At 48.0% G+C, this 25,024-nt stretch overlaps 1 protein-coding gene across 1 annotated transcript; it reads right to left on the bottom strand.

Moving 5' to 3' along the window:
- Positions 1 to 1,416: 1,416 nt before the first annotated feature.
- Positions 1,417 to 21,802, bottom strand: LOC140393697 (pepsin A-3-like). The gene is made up of 9 exons (XM_072479992.1): positions 21,675 to 21,802; positions 18,420 to 18,582; positions 15,702 to 15,819; positions 13,650 to 13,768; positions 8,720 to 8,919; positions 7,452 to 7,571; positions 4,989 to 5,133; positions 4,655 to 4,753; positions 1,417 to 1,841 (listed from the first exon to the last, which is right to left on the bottom strand). The coding sequence occupies exons 1-9, from the start codon at positions 21,728 to 21,730 to the stop codon at positions 1,695 to 1,697; spliced, it is 1,167 nt and encodes a 388-aa protein (XP_072336093.1). The 5' UTR covers positions 21,731 to 21,802; the 3' UTR covers positions 1,417 to 1,694.
- Positions 21,803 to 25,024: the final 3,222 nt, after the last annotated feature.

Here is a 25,024-nt window from a genome sequence, read left to right as displayed (position 1 = left end):
GAATGACGGGGATGCCAAGGTTTCTGTTCGTGTTTCTGAACCTCCCCATCTTTGTCCCAGAGGCATTCTTTAAAAAGGTCAATGCGTTGATTTCTGGGTTTGTGTGGGCGCGGAAGACCCCGCGGGTCAGGAGGGCTTTTTTGGTGTGGGTGTGAGGTGGGGTGTGAGGTGGGGGGGGGGCATTGCGAATATAATGAACTACTACAATGAAGGTCAAGTTGGTCTTGAGGGGGTCGGCTGATGGGTTCGCTCGGAGGTGGAAGCCGTTCTTTAAGGAGGATTGAGGGGTCAGTAAGGGCGGAGGGGATGGAGGGAGGTAAGGGGTTGAAAATGGGGAAGGCAGGATGGAGAAAGGGGGTGATGGTGCGGAGCGGGGGTGGGGGGGGGGGGAATGGGTGTTGGTTATTTACACTTTGTACCATTTTTCTTCTGCTTTGCTTTGTTTTTATGAAAATGCCTGAATAAAATATTTTAATAAAAGAGTCCATCTTCGTAACTAAGAGAATCCAGCCTACTCTGTAAACCCGTGACTTCACCTTTTTAACAAGACAATTTAGACAACAAAGAAGTGCTATTAATTTCAAAGAAAGACAATAAATCTTAGAAACACGCGGCAGATCAGTCAGTAACTAGAGCATGAATAGACAACCACACACACACTCAGCCACACACACTCAGCCACACACACTCAGCCACACACACTCAGCCACACACACACTGTGGTCTGTGCAGGGGGTTCCTTTAGGCCCTGGAGGGGATGATCCCTATTCCAGGAAAAACTGACATCAAAAGGTCACAGATTCACAGCCCTGCAGGGGGCTGGCAGGCAGCTGTCGTGGAGCTCGCAGCTCCAGCTGCCGATACGGCCCCCGCACTTCCCAGTCAGAGGCCGCGCATGCGCACGGCGGCAGACTCTAGTGGCCGCGCCGTGCTCCATGGCGGACTCAGACCGCAGACCGCAGACATGGACCACGGGAATAGTGCCGCTGATCGGCCGCGTGCCCGACCCGCTCTGCCCGCACATTAAAAGCCCCGTCCCGAATGATGCCCCCCCCCCCCCCTACCCTCCGATCGGCCCGTCCCCGACTGTGGTGGCAGGACCACGGTAGAATTACGCCGTCAGGAAATCGGCCGGTCAGGGGCGGAGAATAGCGGGGCGGGACCTGGCAATGGCCCCAGGTGCTGGATACTCTGCGTGGCGTACTCCTCGAGTACGTGTGATTCGGGGTGCGGAGAACAGTGCCGTTCCCGATTTCATGAGGGAAATGGGATTCTCTGCCCCGTCGCCGAACGCGATTTCCCCATCGGGGTGCAGAGAATCCAGCCTCAGACACGTGTCTAATCCAAGCAGAAACTGGGCGGCATCTCATTCACCTCCAATACCCGTATCATAAAAAGAGATCAGAGCTATTAATGCATTTCTGATACTTTAATGTTCATTTTCAATAATCCTTTCCAATAATCATTTGCAAAGTACAGCGCTGCACTGCTAAACAGGAAACCTTTATCTTGTTGGCTTAATAACAAATATCATCTTCACCTGTACAAATCATTACTCATAATATTTTTAACCATTTTGCTGCTACTGTGTTGGCCATTGCATTTGAAAATTGTGAGGAATTCAGGCGATGTTCGTAGTTGTGATTTGGGGCGAGGAAAAAGAAGCAACTTAAACGACGTCATGGATGAATAAATTAGACAGCCTTGGCAAAACCCATTTGGTTGCCACCTCGGTCAAAAATGGAATAGTAGACTCCAATGAAAACATCTCCAAGAATCCAGAGGTTGTCATTCATGTTCTCAAATCCACTCACACAATAGTTCTTTCCTTGGTATGTTTTCTGCAAGTAAAGTATTAAAGAATAAATCAGCAGATTTTCCTACATTTGTTGCTTCTCAGATTACATTTGCTTTTGCAGAATATGGTATTATACGCAAACATATTGCGTTACATACAACCATACTTAATTGGCAGATAGGAAACAAAGTAACTGCCCCAAACCTCATGATGAGCAGAACACCCTGATGTTTCCTTGGAAAAAAGACCAAAGCACTTTGCACAATGGATTAATTTGAAGGGAAAGAGTCTGTGGTAAGAGAAAATCCAGCAGAAAACCTTCACTTTAAAAAAATTAATTTAGAGACCCAATTTGTTTTTCCAATTAAGGAGCAATTTAGCACGGCCAATCCATCTAACCTGCACATCTTTGGACTGTGTGGGTGAAACACACGCAGGCACAGGAATACTGTGCAAACTCCACACAGACAGTGACCCAGAGCCGGGAGTGAACCCGGATCCTCAGCGCCAAAGGCAGCAGTGCTAACCACTGCACCACCGCGCCACTGTTGAAAATATTCACATCACCATGTTGCACGTTTGCCATATGGATGAATGAACAGTTCATCACGGCGGCATGGTAGCACATTGGTTCGCACTGTTGCTTCGCAGCTCCAGGGTCCCAGGTTCGATTCCCAGCTTGGGTCACTGTCTGTGCGGAGTCTGCACGTTTTCCCCGTGTGTGCGTGGGTTTCCTCCGGGTGCTCCGGTTTCCTCCCACAGTCCAAAGATGTGCGGGTTAGGAGTATTGGCCATGATAACTTGCCCTTAGTGTTCAAAAAAGGTTGGGTGGGGTTACTGGGTTACGGCGAAGGGGTAGAGGTGTGGTGCTCTTTCCAGATGCCGGTGCAGACTAGATGGGCTGAATGGCCTCCTTCAGCACTGTAAATTCCATGATTTCTATGATCATTTTGTTGCCGATGCTGCTTCAAGGAGTGACATGGGTGAGGGCCCGATTTGGGGAAGAACAGGAGGAGATTCTCATTCTCAGGGCAGATGTGTTAGTAACTGGGGGAAAGGTTCAGTCAGAACTCCCCGATGTTATGTGGTGGGAGAACAAATCAGCCTGAGCTCCCCCTCATGGTTACTACGCTGCACTGTGTCCGGCGGCCAATTCTATTGGATTGGAGGTCGGTGCAGCCACTGGGGGGGTCAACGTGGCTGGGAGACGTAGCAGAATTCCTTGAATTAGAAAAGATTATGTTCTCCCTGAGGGGCTGGGAGGGGACTGGGCGGGGGCTGGGGGCTGGAGGAGGGGGTGGGTGGTGGGGGTGGTGTTGGTGTTCTGGCCACAATGGAAGTTGTTCTTGTGCCTGTTTGAGGACTTGTTTGTTGCCAGTGTGTGGGGAGGGGGGAGGGAGAGTGGGGAGGAAGGATGGGGGGTGGTGTTAGGGGGAGAAAACAACAAAATAATGTCAAACTGTGTGAAGTGTTGGGTACTCTGATACACAGACGAACCAACACGGTTGCGAATGGTACAACGCAGTTTTATTTCAATGAACTATTAACATATTAAACTCTGGTATTCAGCACATGGTGAACCTCTGAGTGGCTGGCAATGAGGTCTGTGCCCTGAGCCCTCTCCTGCTCGAGTGCCCAGGAAGTGTCGTGTTCCCTGCTTTGTACTGTGTATGCTCTTGTCCGTGATTGGCTGTTGTGTTTTGTGTGTTGATTGGTCCGTTGATCTGTCCATCATTATGTGTGTATGTATGTGCTGTGATGTTCACCTGAATATCATGACACTGTGGGGAGTGCGTTATGTTTGTTGAATAATTCTGTGTTTATCTTCATATATGTTCTGGTTTAAATAAAAATATATTTTTTTAAAAGCACACTGGGCTGGATTCTCCGATTCTGAGACTAAGCGCTGACGCCAGCGTGAGAGCGGTGGCTTTTTAACGACCGAACAAACGGCGCAAAATGGCCACCGATCCTCTGACTGGCGGGGGGCTAGCAGGTACACAGAGCACCCGGATCTAGCTGTGGATACGGCCGGAGAATTGCCGGGCCCATGGCCGCGCATGCGCAGGGCAGCGGTCGCACCGTGCAACACGGCGTCAGCCGCGCAGTGACCCGGCCTGCCAAATAGTGACCCCCCCCTTTGGCCAGGCCCGCCAGCCTCGAACCAATCCCACCATTGCCCCAGCACCCGCCAACGCCCCCTCCGACTGTGGCGGCGCTGGACTTAGTCCGCAGCTGCTATGCCGAGTTCCCGAAAATAAATGCCACACAGGACCGATGATGGCAGGAAGGTGGCCCATCGGGGGCGAAGGATCGGGGGGGTGGGCCTCGGGTAACAACCTGAGGCGGTCCCGACGGCGTGCGGTGTACTCCCAGAGTACGTCGTTTTTGGTCGGAGCGGAGCATCGGAAAAGAGGCGACACCCGTGATTTTGGCGCACCATGGATTCTCCAGCCGATCATCGAACGCGATTTCGGCGTCGGAGACTGGAGAATCCCGCCCACTGTTCCTGAACATTAGGCTGTTCCTGAACAGAGGCTGTTTAGCACAGGGCTAAATCGCTGGCTTTGAAAGCAGACCAAGGCAGGCCAGCAGCACGGTTTAATTCCCGTAACAGCCTCCCTGAACAGGCGCCGGAATGTGGCGACTAGGGGTTTTTCACAGTAACTTAATTTGAAGCCTACTTGTGACAATAAGCGATTTTCATCTTTTTCATTACTCACAGAGTCTGCTGATGTTAGGGCTCAGTGTAAAAACTGGGCCATGCCATTGCACTGAAACCTGTTCTAAAACCAGTAACCCTGAGATGGTGTACGGGCCTGTGGAAATTCCGGCAGCCTAAGGGTTAAAACATACCTTGAGCACATAAGCAGAAGAAGAAATGGGATAGTCAATTCCATTGATGACGAATGTCACATCGGGCATGCTGGACACAGTATTGCAGTAGACGTAATACTGTAGAACAGAGAAAGAAGAAGTTAACAGTGATATAATCTGAAGGAGCAGCTCTCATCTATGTTTAAATTGAATTATTGACCAAACGTTAGCTCTGAGAATTTACTTAATTGTAGCATAAGTGTAAAATATCGTTATCAATGCATCTGAACCTCCTTTAATATAAGGAACTTCTGTACTTTAAGATTTGAGATGAAATTATCTCCTTCCCATGATAAAATACAGTGCAAGTTACCCATGAATCATTTTCTGGGCCAGCGCCAATCGCACGCAGTATTTTCTGAATAGGTGCGGTAGGTCCAACGATCAGAGAGGTTCCAGTATCGACAATGGCCTGACAACCACTTTGGCAAGCCACCACCTGGCCATTTAGTTTCACACTAGGAAGCAAAAGGACATTCATAGTTAGGTGACCTATTTTGGAAATCTAATTGACAACTGAGATTAATGTGTGCAAATGTGTGCATTGTACATCAAGATGGTTATTATACGTGCGGTAAATGTAAAACATAGCATTCGGATTGTATTTTTAAATCTCTCAGTCTGGCTGCTCTGTCTTTAGTACATTTTCAACTATTGTCTTGCAATGTTTTTCCAGGTCAATGTATGTTGATTCCCACTGTCCTGGTTTGCATTCGACTCTCTGTCATCCAGTGCATTGGCTTCAAAACCTCCCTCTTCCTGTTCATATTCCTCAACTGGCTTGCTTACCTCAATCATTGTGATCTTCTCCAACTCTAAATAACATCACTTGCTGTCAGCTCTGTCTCCCAATTACTCTGCATTCTTTGTTGGTTCTATGGGGCTAGTCTATGTAGGTTTCTTTTTCGCTGGGAATTCTGTTTCAAAACTTTCTTCATCCTCAAAAGTCTCATCAAAACTCAATTCTTTAACTGTGCCTTTAGTTTACTTCCCTCTTTGCATTCCCATGCCTCAGTGACTACCGTCCGGTGACCCTGACATCAGTCGTGACAAAGTGCTTCGAGAGCTTGATCATGAAGCGCATCTCAAGACGCCTTGATCCACTGCAATTCGCAACCGGTCCCCAGCAAATGCCATCTCCCTCATCCCGAGAGCATCTCGACAACAACAACTCCCATTTATTGACTACAGCTCCGCCTTGAACACCATAATCCCAACCAAGCTCATATCAAAGCTCCAAAACCTAGGACTTGGCTCCTCACTCTGCAACTGGATCCTCGACTTTCTGACCCATTGACCACAGTCAGTAAGGATAAACAACAACTCCTCCTCCACAATTGTCCTCAATATGGGGGCCGCGCAAGGCTGCTTACTTAGCCCCCTACTCTACTCCCTATACACACACGATTGCGCAGCAAAATTTGATTCCAACTCCATCTACAATTTGCTGATGACACGCCTAAATTGGGCCGGATCTCGAATAACGACGAGTCAGAATACAGGCGGGAGATAGAGAACCTAGTGGAGTGATGCAACGACAACAATCTATCCCTCAATGCACGCAAAACTAAAGAGCTGGTCATTGACTTCAGGAAGCAAAGTACTGTACACACCCCTGTCAGCATCAATGGGTGAAGATGGTTAGCAGTTTCAAATTCCTAGGGGTACACATCTCCAAAAATCTGTCCTGGTCCACCCACGTCGATGCTACCACCAAGAAAGCACAACAGCGCCTATACTTCCTCAGGAAACTAAGGAAATTCGGCATGTCCACATTAACTCTTACCAACTTGTACAGAAGCACCAAAAAAAGCATCCTATCTGGCTGCATCACAGCCTAGTATGGCAACTGCTCAGCCCAAGACCGCAAGAAACTTCAGAGAGTCGTGAACACAGCCCAGTCCATCACACGAACCTGCCTTCCATCCATTGACTCCATCTACTCCTCTCGCTGCCTCGGGAAAGCGAGCAGCATAATCAAAGACCCCTCCCACCCGGCTTACTCACTCTTCCAACTTCTTCCATCGGGCAGGAGATACAAAAGTCTGAGAACACGCACGAACAGACTCAAAAACAGCTTCATCCCCACTGTTACCAGACTCCTAAATGATCCTCTTATGGATATTGAGTACCTTTTGTTGCCCTATTCTGTATTTTCTTTTTCTTTTCTTTTATTTTCATGTACTTAATGATCTGTTTGAGCTGCCCGCAGGAAAATACTCTTCACTGTACCTCGGTACACGTGACAGTAAACAAATCCAATCCAATCCTTAATCCCCGCTTCATCCACTGTTTAACCTTGAGAATGCCTTTGGATGTTGCAGTATGGGTAAAGTGCACAACAAACCTGGTTCCAGTTGACTTGTATTCAAGCAGCCCCAACATTAATTTACAAGCAGTTGGATCAATATCTGTTGAGTAGAGGGGGCGGGGTTTAGGGTGAGAGAAGTACTGATCATGCTGCGTGATCTTCCAATCAGGTGGATAGGGAAGATGTAGAGAATCATCAGGAGGTATGGGGCAGAAGACCATGAGAGCACAATGGAGCAGGGAGTACAGGCCAAGTGAGCTTCTCTTGCTTTGAACCTGAGTAACTCTGGATTATGCATTTCCCAGCTGATTCCTGATATTTCTCTTTGACACGGCTGTAATGTTAAACTACCCAGCAAGCACTGTGCAACATTAATCTCTTTATGAATTATTCCGGCACCAAACACATCTTTGCAGCTGAATTCTATCTTGAACATGTAACATTTGTTAATAGGCATTAACTTACCCGTCCAGACGGATTTGCCAGTATCCTTGTACGGTGACGGGAACCCAGTTAATTTGACCTGTGAAATGGTTTGGATCAACTCCACCAAATATAACTTCACTTCCAGACTGACCATTCTCTCTGTAAATCCAAGGTTAAAAATGAATTAAATCTGGAATTGTGCAGGTGCAGAATTTCTGTCAGCTTCTACGATCACATCATATTAGCCTTTTGTCAAATATGTGCCTGAAAATAGTTGTTAACCTGCTGGAAAGTTGGCTGTAAAGTCTAGAGAATGTGGTAACTAAAGAGTAGGGCGCAACTATATCCTACCACAGCAGTGTGAATCCACATGGTTTTAAATGTTTGCATCGTGATCTAGTCAGATTTATTTGATTTGTTGTTGCGATCGGGAATGGGGAACAGCCTGGGCAGAAAATGGAAGCGGATTCAAGAGTAAATTGCAAAAGGGAGTTGGGCATATGTTGGGAAAAGGGTTATGGTGGATGGGCAGGGGAGTAAGACTAATTGGATAGTTCCTTCAAAGCGCTAGCACAAGCACAATGGGCCGAATGGCCTCTTTCTATGCTGCATGTGATTCTATTCATTAAAGTCTACAGGGCTGGAATCAAATCTAGAGTGGGTTCACTGCCTAGGGTGGCAGGATGGGCCAAGGAATGATTGTCAGAGCAAAGCCAGGGAGGAAAACTGGAGCAGAACAGAAGAGGATTCTTAAAGGGGGCAGAAGCAATTCAAAGACATCAAATTTTTTTTCCAAGTGAGGCTTTCCATGAGCTGTGGCCCTCCAGGAGAAACAATGAGCTTAAAGGGACGTAGCGATGACCACTGCTAGCCCTCACACTGCCAACAGAGCTTTTATTGCTTCCTATTTCTGCCCCATGATGTACTGCTGCCACATCTGGATCCCCTGTTGGTGATGGTCCCAAAGCAGAACGGAGGGAAATTGGCTGGTTTCCCTGACCCTGGCCTCTCCCACCATCATTTGAATACACGGAGTGGCGGACAGTCAGGTGGCTAAAATCCCTGTCAGATGGGGCAGGGAGCTGGAAGAAACTTTGCTGCAGTGCAGATGGGGAGTGGAGTTCTGTCTACAGGCATCCCATTCTTACTTTACTTAATTTCCCAATGCTGTATCGCATATTGAATTATGCCAGAGAAAAATCCAGGTGTTGATAAAGAGAGGTTGAAGAAAAGGGCAAGTTTGGTGCAGGTTATGTTAGATGCTCTTGATGAAGAGATTAATTAGTGAATGTTAAAAAATACTTCACCTGGTCAGGTAAAAGGAAAACAGAGGCCGCTCCACCAGATGCTTGGACATCATGTTATCGAAAACAGTTGTGGCACCTGATACGGCATAATTTGGATATCCCATTCCCAGAATTCCATCAAATTTAGCATAGTAAAGGAAATTGCCAGGCTCAGTGATACTTAAACCAAATTCTTGGTGGGTGATATCAATGTTGCCGACCTAATCGAAAAGAAGACAGTTTAAATATTTACAGTCGGTCGTCCTGTAAGAAGGTCAAGTTAACATATGAACACATTAGGGTATTGCCAGTTTCTTGGTCTCTGCTGTTTAAAATTGCCCTTGGAAGGTATCGAGCCTCCGGCTGCTCCTCACTGGGTGAATGTCTTCGGAATGTGAAGATAGGGATATAAACACTCTGTTCTGAAAGTTTCTGCTGCAATGTCTCAGTCATTGGGCACTAATGTATCTAGTGAGGTGAGGCACTGCAGTCTCTAAATGGGCAGATGTGGGCCCCACTAACCCATCCCACTGAAGAGTTTTTAAAGAGTTTCCGGAACATTGTGTCTTCCTCCAGGAGCAGAGGAAGATATGTGGTGTGAGAAATAAAGGGTTAGCACAATTACTTTGAGTTATAAAGTGAGATACATTTTTTAAAGCTGTTTCTTTTGCTGTATTTTTCCATGAGCTTTATCTTACACGCCTGGCTCATTATTCCTGAGGTGTTTTGTTAGAGATGACGTTACTGTAGCTGTTTTTGTTTATTTTTAACATTTCGCACTTTCCCACGAGCTGTGAGAATATGATGGGATGTGCTCAATGGGGACACATTGAAGGCCGTGAGCAGTCAAAATAAGCTTTGGCACGCACCCACACAAAGCTGTATTGTGTATACATGTATGTTATTGCAACTGCTCAGTGAGAGATTTTGTGACTTGAATCTTTCCCTTGCACACTGGAAATAAACGATTTTCTGACTTTAAACATTTCTGGACTCCGACTGGCTTTTGTCCCACAACATATGGAGAAGATGTCAGGGCGAACGCGGATAACCTTCCAAACTCCCAGGTGGGCATCGGAGTTCCTGACCACATGGGTCAGGTGTGCACCCATAGTTGGCAGTTGCACTGAATTCGGCAATTCTAATTACATGCTATTACACTAGCCTCAAGAGTTCGAGTGGGTCAACGTGACAAAGATTGTGGACTTGACAATGTGTGCAAATTAAAGAAGAAGAGAAAATTTCTTCTTTTTTAATAAATTTAGAATACCCAATTAATTTTTTCTAATAAAGGGGCAATTTATCATGGCCAATCCACATAACCTGCACTTCTTTGCTTCTGGGGGCAAAACCCACACAAACATGGGGGGAATGTGCAAACTCCACACGGACAGTGACCCAGAGCCGTGATCGAACCTGGGACCTCATGCCATGAGGCAGCGGTGCTAACCACTGCACAACTAAGTGTGTAGATGAAGGTTGAGCAGTTGATGTCGTATACAAGGATTTTAGTAAGGCATTTGATAAGTTTCCCCATGGTCGGCTCATGAAGAAAGTAAGGAGGTGTGGGATAGAGGGAAATTTGGCCAATTGGATAAGTAACTGGCTATCACATAGAAGACAGAGGGTGGTGGTGGATGGACAATTTTCAGACTGGAGACCAGTCACCAGCGGTGTACCACAGGGATCAGTGCTGGGTCCTCTGCTATTTGTGATTTTTATCAATGACTTGGAGGAGGGGGCTGAAGGGTGGGTCAGTAAATTTGCTGATGACACCAAGATTGGTGGAGCAGTGGATGAGGTGGAGGGCTGTTGTAGGCTGCAAAGGGACATTAATAGGATGCAGAGCTGGGCCGAAAAATGGCAGATGGAGTTTAACCCTGATAAGTGCGAGGTGATTCATTTTGGTAGAAAAAATTTGATTACAGGGTCAATGGCAGGGTTCTGAGGAATGTGGAGGAACAGAGGGATCTTGGGGTTCATGTCCACAGATCTCTGAAGGTTGCCACTCAAGTGGATAGAGCCGTGAAGAAGGCCTATAGTGTGTTAGTGTTTATCAACAGGGGGCTAGAGGTTAAGAGCCACGGGGTTATACTGCCTAGTGACCCTAATGAGACCACATTTGGAGTATAGTGTGCAGTTCTGGTCACCTCACTATAGGAAGGATGTGGAAGCATTGGAAAGGGTGCAAAGGAGATTTACCAGGATGCTGCCTGGTTTGCAGGACAGGTCTTATGAGGAAAGATTGAGGGAGCTAGGGCTTTTCTTTTTGGAGCGGAAGAGGATGAGAGGCGACTTAATAGAGGTTTATAAGATGATGAGGGGGATAGATAGAGTGGACGTTCAGAGACTATTTCCTCGGGTGGATGTAGCTGTTACAAGGAGGCATAACTATAAGATTCAAGGTGGGAGATATATGAGGGATGTCCGAGGTAGTTTCTTTACTCAGAGAGTGGTTAGGGTGTGGAATGGACTGCCTGCTGTGATAGTGGAGTCGGACACTTTTGGAACTTTCAAGCGGTTATTGGATAATTTGCTGATGACACCAAGATTGGTGTAGTAGTGGATGAGGTGGAGGGCTGTTGTAGGCTGCAAGGAGACATTGATAGGATGCAGAGCTGGGCCGAAAAATGGCAGATGGAGTTTAACCCTGATAAGTGCGAGGTGATTTATTTTGGTAGAAAAAATTTGATTGCGGATTACAGGGTCAACGGCAGGGTTCTGAGGAATGTGGAGGAACAGAGGGATCTTGGGGTTCATGTCCACAGATCTCTGAAGGTTGCTACTCAAGTGGATAGAGTCGTGAAGAAGGCCTATAGTGTGTTAGCGTTTAGAGCACACCAGAATGACAGGGAGTGGGATAGCTTGATCTTGGTTTTGGACACTGCTCGGCACAACATCGAGGGCCGAAGGGCCTGTTCTGTGCTGTACTGTTCTATGTTCTATGATGAATGTACTGTGCTGCCCCAGTAAACTTCTTCTCATGCTGCATCTTCAGACATTGTTTAGATATCCCAAAATGTTTCACAGCGAATGAGTTACTTTCGAAGTGCACCCAGTTACTGTCTGTCACTATGGTGCGTGGACCCAGCACTTAAACAAATATAAACTGGACAGAGAGAGCCAATGTGACTCTATTAAAGGTTGGGCATGTCTGTCTAAACCTGCCGAATCTTTTGAGTAGGATTAGATTGGATTGGATTGGATTTGTTTATTGTCACGTGTACCGAGGTACAGTGAAAAGTATTTTTCTGCGAGCAGCTCAACAGATCATTAAGTACATGGGAAGAAAAGGGAATAAAAGAAAATACATAATAGGGCAACACAAGATACACAATGTAACTACATAAGCACCAGCATCAGGTGAAGCATACAGGGTGTAGTGTTAATGAGGTCAGTCTATAAGAGGATCATTAAGGAGTCTGGTAACGGCGGGGAAGAAGTTGTTTTTGAGTCTGTTCAAGTGTGTTCTCAGACTTCTGTATCTCCTGCAAAAAGAAGTTGGAAGAGCGAGTAAGCCGGGTGGGAAGAGTCTTTAATTATGCTGCCCGCTTTCCCCAGGCAGCGGGAGGTGTAGATGGAGTCAATGGATGGGAGGCAGGTTTGTGTGATGGACTGGGTGGTGTTCATGACTCTCTGAAGTTTCTTGCTGTCCTGGGCTGAGCAGTTGCCATACCAGGCTGTGCTGCAGCCCGATAGGATGCGTTTTATGGTCACCCATAAGGGTAGACAAAGGAACGTCCATGGAGGTTTTACATCAGAGGCACCTCAAAAGACATTGGATAACGTTCCAAACAAATGATTATTGGCAAAAGTAAGACCACTCTTTGGAGATGGAGATGGGGCTTTGGTTAGAAATGGTTTGGGAGGTGGGATGCAGAGAGTGGAGATAAAGGATATGTATGTGGAAGGTGGAATGTGGTAGGGATCTGCTCTGGGACCTCAGTTTTTTGCCGTGTTTATTCATGACTGTTATAACCCACATGGGTTTCACGGGGTTGGGATGATCGACCGTCCCGTGGAGCTTGTAGAATATGAGCTCCCTCGATAAGGGGACAGCGGACACCATGTGTCTTTGTACAAATAGAGTCGGCCCGTTAGGCACCGACTACAGAAGGCCCAGTAGGGGACTACTGCAGCTGTACACAATAGTTAACGTGTTAAATAAAATAAGTGATGTTTCTCTCGAAAACGCGGTGTGGATTCTTCGTTGCCCCCTTACAAAAATGACCCAGATGAAGGAATTGAGCATTGTATACGACTGCTGATGACATAAAGTTAGCAGGGATAGCACGTAGTGCAGATGGAAGGTCATTCTTGCAAAGGAACACAAATAGAATAAGTGAATGGCCATTCTGAGTTCAATGTGGGCATGTGTGAGGTCCCTTTGGCAGAAGATAAAGAATATTTCCCAAATGATGAGGAACTAAGAATGGTCGAGGAGAGTGCCTCAGGAGCCCAACAACACAAATCATTAAAAGCCAGTAGGTAGGTACAAAAATCAATCAGAAAAGCCAATTGATTGCTGGTGTGTAAAAGGGGCTAAAAGGGGCTGGTTTAGCACAGGGCTAAATCGCTGGCTTTGAAAGCAGACCAAGGCAGGCCAGCAGCACGGTTCAATTCCCGTACCAGCCTCCCCGAACAGGCTCCGGATTGTGGCGACTAGGGGCTTTTCACAGTAACTTCATTTGAAGCCTACTTGGATAATAAGCGATTTTCAAGTCATTTTCATTTCATTATAACTCAAGGACGATGAAATACAAAGGACAGGAAGCTGTTCTTCGGTTTTGTAGACCCTTGGTCAGGTGCTCAAGGGCAATTAGGGATGGGCAATAAATGTTGACCTAACCAGCGATGTCCACATCCAACAAAAGATTTAAAAAACACAATCTGCGACTTCAATTGGGGCAATGAGCCCCTCAGAGATGGGTAATCAGCGAGTTTGACTTACTCTGACAGTATCATATCCCAGTATACCAATCATGCTGCCTGTGTCATATTGAATGGAAATGGATTTTTCGCCCATCTGAAATGTTGAGGAGTCTTCTGGAATGAACTTGGTGTGATCCCCTACAAGAAAAGCACATTGTATCCACTCAGTTTCAGTAGATGATTCGGTTCATTTCAGTACAACAAGTTGGCCGGGACTAATGGTACAGAGCTATGGTCAAATCCCAGCAGAGCATCTGAGGAATTGAAATTCAATTCATTAAAAATAGATACGGAATAAAAAGCTAGCATTGGTTGTGGTGATTTCTTCTTGGGCTGTGCCTCAGGGTCAAGGATGAGTTTTTGGGTGGGTGGAGTTGGGTTGGGGTGATCACCCCTGTCAGCACTGCTTCTCTCACCCCTGCTCACCCCGCTGCTGCTCCTCTCTCCCCGCTGCTGCTCCTCTCCCCGCGCTACTGCTCCTCTCCCCCCGCTGCTGATCCTCTCTCCCCACTGCTGCTCCTCTCTCCCCGCTGCTGTTCCTCTCTCCCCGCTGCTGCTCCTCTCCCCGCGCTGCTGCTCCTCTCCCCCCGCTGCTGCTCCTCTCTCCCCACTGCTGCTCCTCTCCCCCGCTGCTACTCCTCTCCCCCCGCTGCTGCTCCTCTCTCCCCACTGCTGCTCCTTTCCCCCCGCTGCTGCTCCTCTCTCCCCGCTGCTCCTCCTTTTCCCCCGCTGCTGCTCCTCTCCCCCCGCTGCTGCTCCTCTCTCCCCGCTGCTGCTCCTTTCCCCCCGCTGCTGCTCCTCTCTCCCCGCTGCTCCTCCTTTTCCCCCGCTGCTGCTCCTCTCCCCCCGCTGCTGCTCCTCTCTCCCCGCTGCTGCTCCTCTCTCCACGCTGCTGCTCCTCTCCCCCCGCTGCTGCTCCTCTCCCCCCGCTGCTGCTCCTCTCTGCCCGCTGCTGCTCCTCTCTCCCCGCTGCTGCTCCTCTCTCCCCGCTGCTGCTCCTCTCCCCCCGCTGCTGCTTCTCTCCCCCCCGCTGCTGCTCCTCTCCCCCCGCTGCTGCTCCTCTCGCCCCGCTGCTGCTCCTCTCTGCCCGCTGCTGCTCCTTTCCCCCGCTGCTGCTCCTCTCTCCCCGCTGCTGCTCCTCTCTCACCGCTGCTGCTCCTCTCTCCCCGCTGCTGCTCCTCTCCCCCCGCTGCTGCTCCTTTCCCCCCGCTGCTGCTTCTCTCCCCCCCGCTGCTGCTCCTCTCCCCCCGCTGCTGCTCCTCTCTCCCCGCTGCTGCTCCTCTCCCCCCGCTGCTGCTCCTCTCTCCCCGCTGCTGCTCCTCTCCCCCCGCTGCTGCTCCTCTCTCCCCGCTGCTGCTCCTCTCCCCCCGCTGCTGCTCCTCTCCCCACGCTGCTGCTCCTCTCCCCCCGCTGCTGCTCCTCTCCCCACGCTGCTGCTCCTCTCTCCCCGCTGCTGCTCCTCTCCCCCCGCTGCTGCTCCTCTCTTCGCGCTGCTGCTCCTCTCCCCCCGCTGCTGCTCCTTTCCCCCGCTGCTGCTCCTCTCCCCACGCTGCTGCTCCTCTCTCCCCGCTGCTGCTCCTCTCCCCCCGCTGCTGCTCCTCTCTCCCCGCTGCTGCTCCTTTCGCCCCGCTGCTGCTCCTTTCCCCCGCTGCTGCTCCTCTCTCCCCGCTGCTGCTCCTTTCCCCCCGCTGCTGCTCCTTTCCCCCGCTGCTGCTCCTCTCCCCACGCTGCTGCTCCTCTCTCCCCGCTGCTGCTCCTCTCCCCCCGCTGCTGCTCCTTTCCCCAAACCAATCAACTGCTTCCTCTTGCCCCGGGCCACTTTCTGAATCCTGACATCTTCACAGGAGCTCTCTGTGTTGCTCTTTTCAAATTTCCCCACCACATCGATCAGCTGTTTCCCACCCAGCCAAGTGGGGATTCAGTGTTTAACAATTGAACTATCAGCTCATAATGAAGCAAATCTCAGTCAAGAAGAATAACTGTATCACCTCAAGCTTCTGTGAACCGTTATGTGTTCAAAAAAAGACAACACGTGCCATTGTGAGAACTGCTATTATCTGGAAGTACTTACTGCAGGCATAACTGTAGCAGTAATTCGATGGAACCCAAAGGTTTGAAGAGCCAGTGTCAAAGATGACAATGAAACTCTGAGGTGGAGTCCCAACGCTGATTGGTGCATAGTACGACAGCTGTCAGCAAAATAGAAGAAAAACGTATAATTAGGAATGTGTCTGTTTCTCAGATAGTAAAGTACAGTTGAGATGCGTTACAGATCAGACCTGCTTAAGCTTTTGGGTTGTCTAAGAATAATTTAAGTTGTGCATACTAACCAACCACAATGGGACGAGTTTTGCATTTATTATCCAACTAGGTAAAATTTTACTGTCCTCAGTGTTTAATTAAAACAAACTCCTTAGGTTTTCAAATGTCAAACTAAGATTTTTAAAGATGGCGCTGCCACTTTTAGCAAATATTCCACAGGTTCACGTAGTGAGGCGGCTTAAAAACTTTGTCATAAATGTGTAGGAATGGTGAGTGGCTATCGTCAATTTCATGAGAGATCTTGAAACTGAATTAATCAGATTCATTACCTGTTCTATGATTCTGGTAATGAGAAAATAAATTGTGTATTTAAATAGAACAACTTCAGGATATCCCGAAACACTTATCCCAGTAAAGTACTCTATGAAGTGGAGTCACTGTTGTGGTGTAAGAATCGGCAGGCTACTGCAGAAAATACGGAGGCATGGGATTCAGGGAGATTTAGCAGTTTGGATCAGAAATTGGCTAGCTGGAAGAAGACAAAGGGTGGTGGTTGATGGGAAATGTTCAGACTGGAGTCCAGTTACTAGTGGTGTACCACAAGGATCTGTTTTGGGGCCACTGCTGTTTGTCATTTTTATAAATAACCTGGAGGAGGGCGTAGAAGGATGGGTGAGTAAATTTGCAGATGACACTGAAGTCGGTGGAGTTGTGGACAGTGCGGAAGGATTTTATAAGTTACAGAGGGACATAGATAAGCTGCAGCGCTGGGCTGAGAGGTGGCAAATGGAGTTTAATGCAGAAAAGTGTGAGGTGATTCATTTTGGAAGGAATAACAGGAAGACAGAGTACTGGGCTAATGGTAAGATTCTTGGCAGTGTGGATGAGCAGAGAGATCTCGGTGTCCATGTACATAGATCCCTGAAAGTTGGCACCCAGGTTGAGAGGGTTGTTAAGAAGGCATACGGTGTGTTAGCTTTTATTGGTAGAGGGATTGAGTTTCGGTGCCATGAGGTCATGTTGCAGTTGTACAAAACTCTGGTGCGGCCGCATTTGGAGTATTGCGTGCAATTCTGGTCGCCGCATTATAGGAAGGATGTGGAAGCATTGGAAAGGGTGCAGAGGAGATTTACCAGAATGTTGCCTGGTATGGAGGGAAGATCTTATGAGGAAAGGCTGAGGGACTTGAGGCTGTTTTTGTTCGAGAGAAGAAGGTTAAGAGGTGACTTAATTGAGGCATACAAGATGAACAGAGGATTGGATAGGGTGGACAGTGAGAGCCTTTTTCCTCGGATGGTGATGTCTAGCACGAGGGGACATAGCTTTAAATTGAGGGGAGATAGATATAAGACAGATGTCAGAGGTATGTTCTTTACTCAGAGAGTAGTAAGGGCGTGGAATGCCCTGCCTACAACAGTAGTGGACTCGCCAACACTAAGGGCATTCAAATGGTCATTGGATAGACATATGGACGATAAGGGAATAGTGTAGATGGGCTTTAGAGTGGTTTCACAGGTCGGCGCAACATCGAGGGCCGAAGGGCCTGTACTGCGCTGTAATGTTCTATGTTCTATGTTCTGTGTTCTATGATGGCCATCAGGCCAGAATACCTATGAGGAGAGATTGGATATGGTGGGTTACTATCCTTGGAACAAAGAAGGCTGAGGGGGTGACTTAATTGAGGTGTACAAAATTATGAGGGGAAGAGATAGAGTGAACAGGATTAATTTATTTTCCGTCGTGGAGAATTCTAGAACCAGGGGCATAGATTCCAGATCAGAGGCAGAAGGTGTAGAGGGGACATGAGGAAAAATTCTTTACACAGAGGATAGTGGGAGTCTGGAATTCGCTGCCCGGGTTGGCGTTGGAGGCAGAGACCCTAAACTCTTTTAAAAATTACCTGGATCTGCACCTCAAGTGCTGTAAGGTACAGGGCTGTGGACAGGGTGCAGGAAGATGGGGTTAGAAAGGGCAGCTGGGTGTCCTCAGGCTGGCATGGACAAGATAGGCCGAACGGCCTCCTTCTGAGCTGTAACTTCTCAATGAAGAGAATGAGGAGCAGAAGTCAGCTATTCAGCCCCTCGGGCCTGCTCCACCATTCATTAAAATCATGGCCGATCCCAGCCCAGCCAATCTGCGCACAGCACGATCCCACAAACAGCACTGTGATGGCCAGCAGATTTGTATTAGTAACTTTGGTACAGTGATAACTGTTGGGTAGATCCCCCCTGCTCTGCATCAAAAAGGTGTCTTGGAATTGTTTACATCCATGTGGCAGGGCAGACATGGTCCTGGCTTAATGTCCAATCTAATAGAGGGTATCCCTGACAATGCAGCACTCCCTCAGCGCTGTGCTAATATATATCCATCGCAAAATAACCAACTTCAGCACTTGCTGCACTTTTCGGTTTCAGATCCACGTGGCAGCATTAATAAAGGGCAGAATGCAATAAAAACCACCGGGATGTGACTGTTTCAATTCTATTCTGTATGCTGATCTTCTTTAAAACGAGTACAGATTACTTACATCCAGGTAGTTTACTAGTGAATCTGTTGAACCCAACGACTGCCCCTTGGATGCTCCACGGAATCTTGAGTAGAGATTGTCTTTGTGTTCTTTCAGAAACTCTTCGAGTAAACCACGTTCCTCCAAGACATCGCGGACAGATTTACCCTTAAATAGTTTCACTCTACAAGGATCGGAATGCAAATGGATCAACATTCAGGCAGATACGTCCTTCTAAATTAACCAAATATCTTTTTCTACACCTTGCAGTTTCATGTGTACAAGCTATAATCATCTATGTACTATGTTGTCATTGGTCAACAAAAGAAGCATTTACAAAAACCAGAGATTGATGAATGAAGGTACACATACAAACTGATCCAAAGTTGGCTTAGTTGCAGTAGACAGTGGGTGATGACAGGCGGCTGCTTTAGTGACTGGAAGCCAGAGCCCAGGGACGTACCCCAGGGATCTGTCCTGGCTTCCCGATTATTCATTATTGATATAAATGACATTGATGACTATGTGAGGGGTAGATCAGTAAGCTCGCGGATGACACAAGGATTGGCCAGGTGGCTGACAGTGAGAATGAGTGTCTGGGGTTACAGGAGGATATAGACGGGATGGCCAGATGGGCAGATTAAGTGGCAGATGGACTTTAACCCTGAAAAGTGTGAAGTGATGCACTTTGGAAGGCGAAATTTGACAAGGAATATTCAACAATCGGTATGTCTCTGGGAGGTTTTGAGGAACAAAAGGGACAGTGGCGTGTTTGACCATAGATCTCTGAAGGCAGAAGGGCAGGTTAATGGGGTGGTGAAAAAGGCATATGGGCAACTTACCGTTGTCAATCGGGGCATAGATTACAAAAGCAGTGAGGTAATTTTGGAGTTCTATAGAACTCTGGTGAGGCCACAGCTGGACCATAGGACGGGATTCTCTCATCCCACGGCAGTGTCCACGCCGTCGTAAAGGGGCCGCTGCCAGGACAAATGTTGGCCCCTACAGGGGGCCAGCACCGCGCTGGAGTGGTTCCCGCCGCTCCAGCTGCCGATCCCGGCGCTAACGGGGCGCCGCGGGATCCACGCATGCGCAGTGGTCTCCGTCAACGCGCCGACCCTGACGCAACATGGCGCAGGGCTACAGGGGCCGGTGCGTAGGAAAGGAGGCCGCCAGCCAGAGAGGCTGGCCTGCCGATCGGTGGGCCCCGATCGCGGGCCAGACCACATCAGAGCCCCCCCGGCCCCCCGGGGTCGGACCCCCTCGCCCCCCCCCCCCCCCCCATCTGACCCTTCCACGCTGAGGTCCCGCCGGCTGAGAGCAGGTGTGAACGGCGCCGGCGGGACCTCAGTGTGTCCACAACGCGCTCGGCCCATCCCGGCCTGAGAATCGGTGGGCCGGCCGCGTGGAGTGGCGCGCGACCGGCGCCGCGCCAACCACGCCAGCGCCAATGGTGCCGATTCTCCACAGAAAATAGATGACAAGAAGGGTTCAATCTCCATTTAAATAACATCTCTCCTGAATTGAGATGTGCAATGTGATATTTATTATTGAATTTATTTTTCTGTCCAGTTCATTGTCTGCTAAAACCCTGTAAACACTTCATTCCATGTCTGCTACATTCAGGACTTAGTGCACATTAAGGTACTGCTCTTTGAGGACATACAAGGGCAAACGTACCGTAATAATTCAATCAAAATTGTCACCATATACATTACAAATTTCATAAATATTGGCCGCATCTATTAATTAATTCAAAAACCAGATTGGCGCAGAAAGGAAAAACAATCCTGTTCTCCACTGAGAGTTCCATTGCACAGGGAACTCCCCTAGCACCAACTCAAAGTGGACTTTGTTTGCAAAAGCACATTTGTGTCTACCTGAAGTTAGAACAGATAGATTTTATATAGATATGGGCAGCACATTGGCACAATGTGTAGCAGTGTTGCTTCACCGCTCCAGGGTCCCAGGTTCGATTCCCGGCTTGGGTCACTGTCTGTGCGGAGTCTGCACGTTCTCCCCGTGTCTGCGTGGGTTTCCTCCGGATGCTCCGGTTTCCTCCCACAAGTCTCGAAAGACGTGCTGTTAGGTGAATTGGGCATTCTGAATTCTCCCTCTGTGTACCCGAACAGGCACCGGTATGTGGCGGCTAGGGGCTTTTCACAGTAACTTCAGTGTTAGCGTAACCCTACTTGTGACAATAAAGATTATTATTAGTTTAAATGCTGTGTGTTATGGTGCCTTCGTGAAGCTATTCACATCCCTCACACCCGGAGTGTTATAGGTAGAGGTAGACAAAGTCACCACAGTCCCAGATAACCATAGGCTGCTTTCCCCTTTGAGGGGGAGAGCTGACTGGTGGAGGTTTAACCCGAGGGTCACCACGCCTCGGGCGAGGGGCAAGGGTGAGAAGGCGGGGCCTTCATCAATAACCATAGACATACCAGAATGACAGCTGCATTGCGCGTGATTAATTATGAGAGGACCTTGCACACAGCAGGGTTTCATTCCCTCAAATTTAAAAGATTAAGAAGCAACTTGATTAAAGCTTTCAGGATGTTAAGGGGAAAAGATAGGGTAGATAGAGAGAAACCAGTTCCGTTGTTTGAGGTGTCACGGTCTAAGGGAATAGTCTACAGATTACAGCTGCTGAATCTTTCAGGAGTGAAAGTCGATAACACTTCGACACACAAAGGGTGGTAGACGTTTGGAACTCTTCTCCACAACTGGCCGTGGCTGCTAGATCAATGATATATTTTAAATCTGAGATTGTTCGACTTTTGTTCTCCAAAGGTACTAAGGGAATAAGTCAAAGGCCGCTGTATGGACATCACCCACATTGACTGGCAGAACCAGCTCGAGGGGTTAATGGCCCACTCCTGTTCCGATATTCCGAATGGTGGAAGAGAGAGATACATAATCGAAACGTTCAAACCAAACACCAAGTATTTTGCTAGCATTATCGTCTTCTGTGAGGGTACATTCAACACATATCCAAACTTCAAAACCAAGACTGCAATCACAAATTCATATCTGACTGGGCAGCTCGGTGGCACAGTGGTTAGTACTGCTGTCTCACGCGTCTAGGACCTGGGTTCGATCCCGGCCCCGGGTCACTGTCCAAGTTGAGTTTGCACATTCACCCCCTGACTGCGTGGCTCTCACCCCCACAAACCAAAAAGATGTGCAGGGTAGGTGGACTGGACGTGCTAAATTGCCCCTTAATTGGAATAAAACAATTGGGTACTCTAAATTCATAACAGAAAAAAATCTTACCTGACTAAACATTCAGAGAGCTGAATGCAAGCAAGTGCAACGAGCAACCACTTCATTTTTGCCTCGTCGAGTAGTTGAAGGACACCACAAGGAAATGTCAAATTCCAAAGTGAATGGGTTCTGGTTGTTGCTACTTTTATAGTCATCAGGATCAATCCATTCCGTGGTCTACAGATTTGGATAACAGGTAATTAAAAGTTTTTCAACAATGGAAAATGTCAAACATGATGACCTTGTTGGAAAAACAGATATTGTTTCCAATTTAAGTAACGTCAAACTTGGGAAAGTTACAATTTATCACATGATTAAATGTCAATGGCCCCTATTAATGCAATTGTAACTGACAAAGAAATCAAAACTCTATTTACAAACCCATGAAAAATGATTAGTGTAGTTACTTGGGGTGTTGGAGCTTGTACATTTTGCCTCAGGTACTGATAAGCAATGAATTAATGTCTGGATGACATTGAGCTTATTTGTATATGGTAGGTCAGCTGCTGTGTAAGTTGTCCATTGAGTGGGAAAAACTCCTAGTGTGGAGATGGCACCAGGACGGTATAAACACGGTGCACACAATCTGTAATCAACAATCATTTAAGATTTGGTGATTCGTGTATTGGATTAGACCACACGTAGTTTCATAGCCTCTTTTCTGTTCTGTCAGGGTCAGAAATGCAAAGGTTGGTTCTGAATGTTGCTGCAACAATGGAATGAGCATGCTGTCTTTATCACCAGAATCCTTTGTTAAGGATTGGATTGAGTTGATACACGTTGTGGAAAGCCATTGCTGCGATAAGCAGATGAGCCAAACACCATGGTGGACACTGTCTCCACCACCTGTGCACTGTGGCCACGTTGTCTTCCCGCTATAACTTGACCTGCAGCAACTCATGAAGGATTGTTCAAGGGCATCTTCCAAACTGATAATCTCTGCCACCTAGAAGAACAAAGGCAAGTGATGAGTTGGAACACCACCATCTGCACGTTCCTCTCCAACAGATACAGAGCCAGAAATTCTGTCCTTTTACCATTTTTGAATTCTCTGGCCTTGGCTGCTGATGCTCTCTTAAGTTTGTATGTTCAGTCCCTCCCCTGGATACTCTAGAACAAAGAACAAAGAACAAAGAAATGTACAGCACAGGAACAGGCCCTTCGGCCCTCCAAGCCCGTGCCGACCATACTGCCCGACTAAACTACAATCTTCTACACTTCCTGGGTCCGTATCCTTCTATTCCCATCCTATTCATATATTTGTCAAGATGCCCCTTAAATGTCCCTATCGTCCCTGCTTCCACTACCTCCTCCGGTAGTGAGTTCCAGGCACCCACTACCCTCTGCGTAAAAAACTTGCCTCGTACATCTACTCTAAACCTTGCCCCTCTCACCTTAAACCTATGCCCCCTAGTAATTGACCCCTCTACCCTGGGGAAAAGCCTCTGACTATCCACTCTGTCTATGCCCCTCATAATTTTGTAGACCTCTATCAGGTCGCCCCTCAACCTCCTTCGTTCCAGTGAGAACAAACCGAGTTTATTCAATCGCTCCTCATGGCTTATGCCCTCCATACCAGGCAACATTCTGGTAAATCTCTTCTGCACCCTCTCTAAAGCCTCCACATCCTTCTGGTAGTGTGGCGACCAGAATTGAACACTATACTCCAAGTGTGGCCTAACTAAGGTTCTATACAGCTGCAACATGACTTGCCAATTCTTATACTCAACGCCCCGGCCAATGAAGGCAAGCATGCCGTATGCCTTCTTGACTACCTTCTCCACCTGTGTTGCCCCTTTCAATGACCTGTGGACCTGTACTCCTAGATCTCTTTGACTTTCAATACTCTTGAGGGTTCTACCATTCACTGTATATTCCCTACCTGCATTAGCCCTTCCAAAATGCATTACCTCACATTTGTCCGGATTAAACTCCATCTGCCATCTCTCCGCCCAAGTCTCCAGACAATCTAAATCCTGCTGTATCCTCAGACAGTCCTCATCGCTATCCGCAATTCCACCAACCTTTGTGTCGTCTGCAAACTTACTAATCAGACCAGTTACATTTTCCTCCAAATCATTGCCCTTAATGTCCAAATTGACCTTGGTGTTGGGTGAAGGTGTTGAGTTTGGGTAGGGTGCTCTTTCCAAGAGCCGGTGCAGACTCAAAGGGCCGAATGGCCTCCTTCTGCACTGTAAATTCAATGATAATCTATGATTAATCTAGGACAAAGGTTCGGCACAACATCGTGGGCCGAAGGGCCTGTTCTGTGCTGTATTTTCTATGTTCTATGTTCTATTTATATATACTACAAAGAGCAAAGGTCCCAGCACTGATCCTTGTGGAACACCACTGGTCACAGCCCTCCAATTAGAAAAGCATCCCTCCATTGCTACCCTCTGCCTTCTATGGCCTAGCCAGTTCTGTATCCACCTTGCCAGTTCACCCCTGATCCCGTGTGACTTCACCTTTTGTACTAGTCTACCATGAGGGACCTTGTCAAAGGCCTTACTGAAGTCCATATAGACAACATCTACTGCTCTACCTGCATCAATCATCTTAGTGACCTCCTCGAAAAACTCTATCAAGTTAGTGAGACACGACCTCCCCTTCACAAAACCGTGCTGCCTCTCACTAATACGTCCATTTGCTTCCAAATGGGAGTAGATCCTGTCTCGAAGAATTCTCTCCAGTAATTTCCCTACCACTGAAGTAAGGCTCACCGGCCTGTAGTTCCCGGGATTATCCTTGCTCTACTTGTCATTATCCAAATCACTGTCCCTTTGATTTACTACACTGCCTCTGGCATGATTCCTTCCCCCTAGTATTGAGTTTCAAGCTCTTTCGACCACCTTGGTTATATGACTCCCCAGAAACACTGGTTCCAGCCTGGCTTAGCTGAAGACTGTCCCAATGGTCCAGCTCCCATTTCCCCCAGGACTGATGCCATTGCCTCACGAATCAAAAACCCATTTCGCTCACACCAATCTCTGAGCCGCACATTCATCTCTCTAATCCGATTTACCCAACACCAGTTTGCTGGTGGCTGAGGTAATAATCCAGAGATCATGGGCTGGATTCACAATCAGCGGGATCCTCCATTTCGCCGGTAACACACACGGCCGGGGATTTCCTGACGGCATGGGGCTGCCCACAATGGGAAACCCCATTGACCGGCTGCAGGGACGGAGAATCCTGCTGCCGGGGGGGGGGGGGGGGGGGGGGGGGGGGGGCACGCTGCCCCAGTAAACGGGCGCAGCGGGATGGAGAATCACACCCCATTTCTTTCAGGTTCTACTTTTGAATTGACCCCTTAGCTGCTCATACACCCTGAGCATAACTTATTTCCTAGTCCTATC

This window comes from Scyliorhinus torazame, chromosome 17, assembly GCF_047496885.1.
Source record: "Scyliorhinus torazame isolate Kashiwa2021f chromosome 17, sScyTor2.1, whole genome shotgun sequence".
NCBI lineage: Eukaryota > Metazoa > Chordata > Chondrichthyes > Carcharhiniformes > Scyliorhinidae > Scyliorhinus > Scyliorhinus torazame.
This window is presented reverse-complemented; position numbering and strand designations above follow the sequence as displayed.

What these genes read in the sequence shown, in the direction of transcription:
- LOC140393697 (XM_072479992.1), bottom strand. Translation starts at nt 21,730, where the DNA reads ATGAAGTGGTTGCTCGTTGCACTTGCTTGCATTCAGCTCTCTGAATGT. An exon ending in CTCTCTGAATGTTTAGTCAG is followed by an intron (nt 18,583 to 21,674) that starts GTAAGATTTTTT and finishes CGATCCTTGTAG; the next exon opens with AGTGAAACTATTTAAGGGTA. An exon ending in TGGGATATGATACTGTCAGA is followed by an intron (nt 8,920 to 13,649) that starts GTAAGTCAAACT and finishes CTTTTCGATTAG; the next exon opens with GTCGGCAACATTGATATCAC.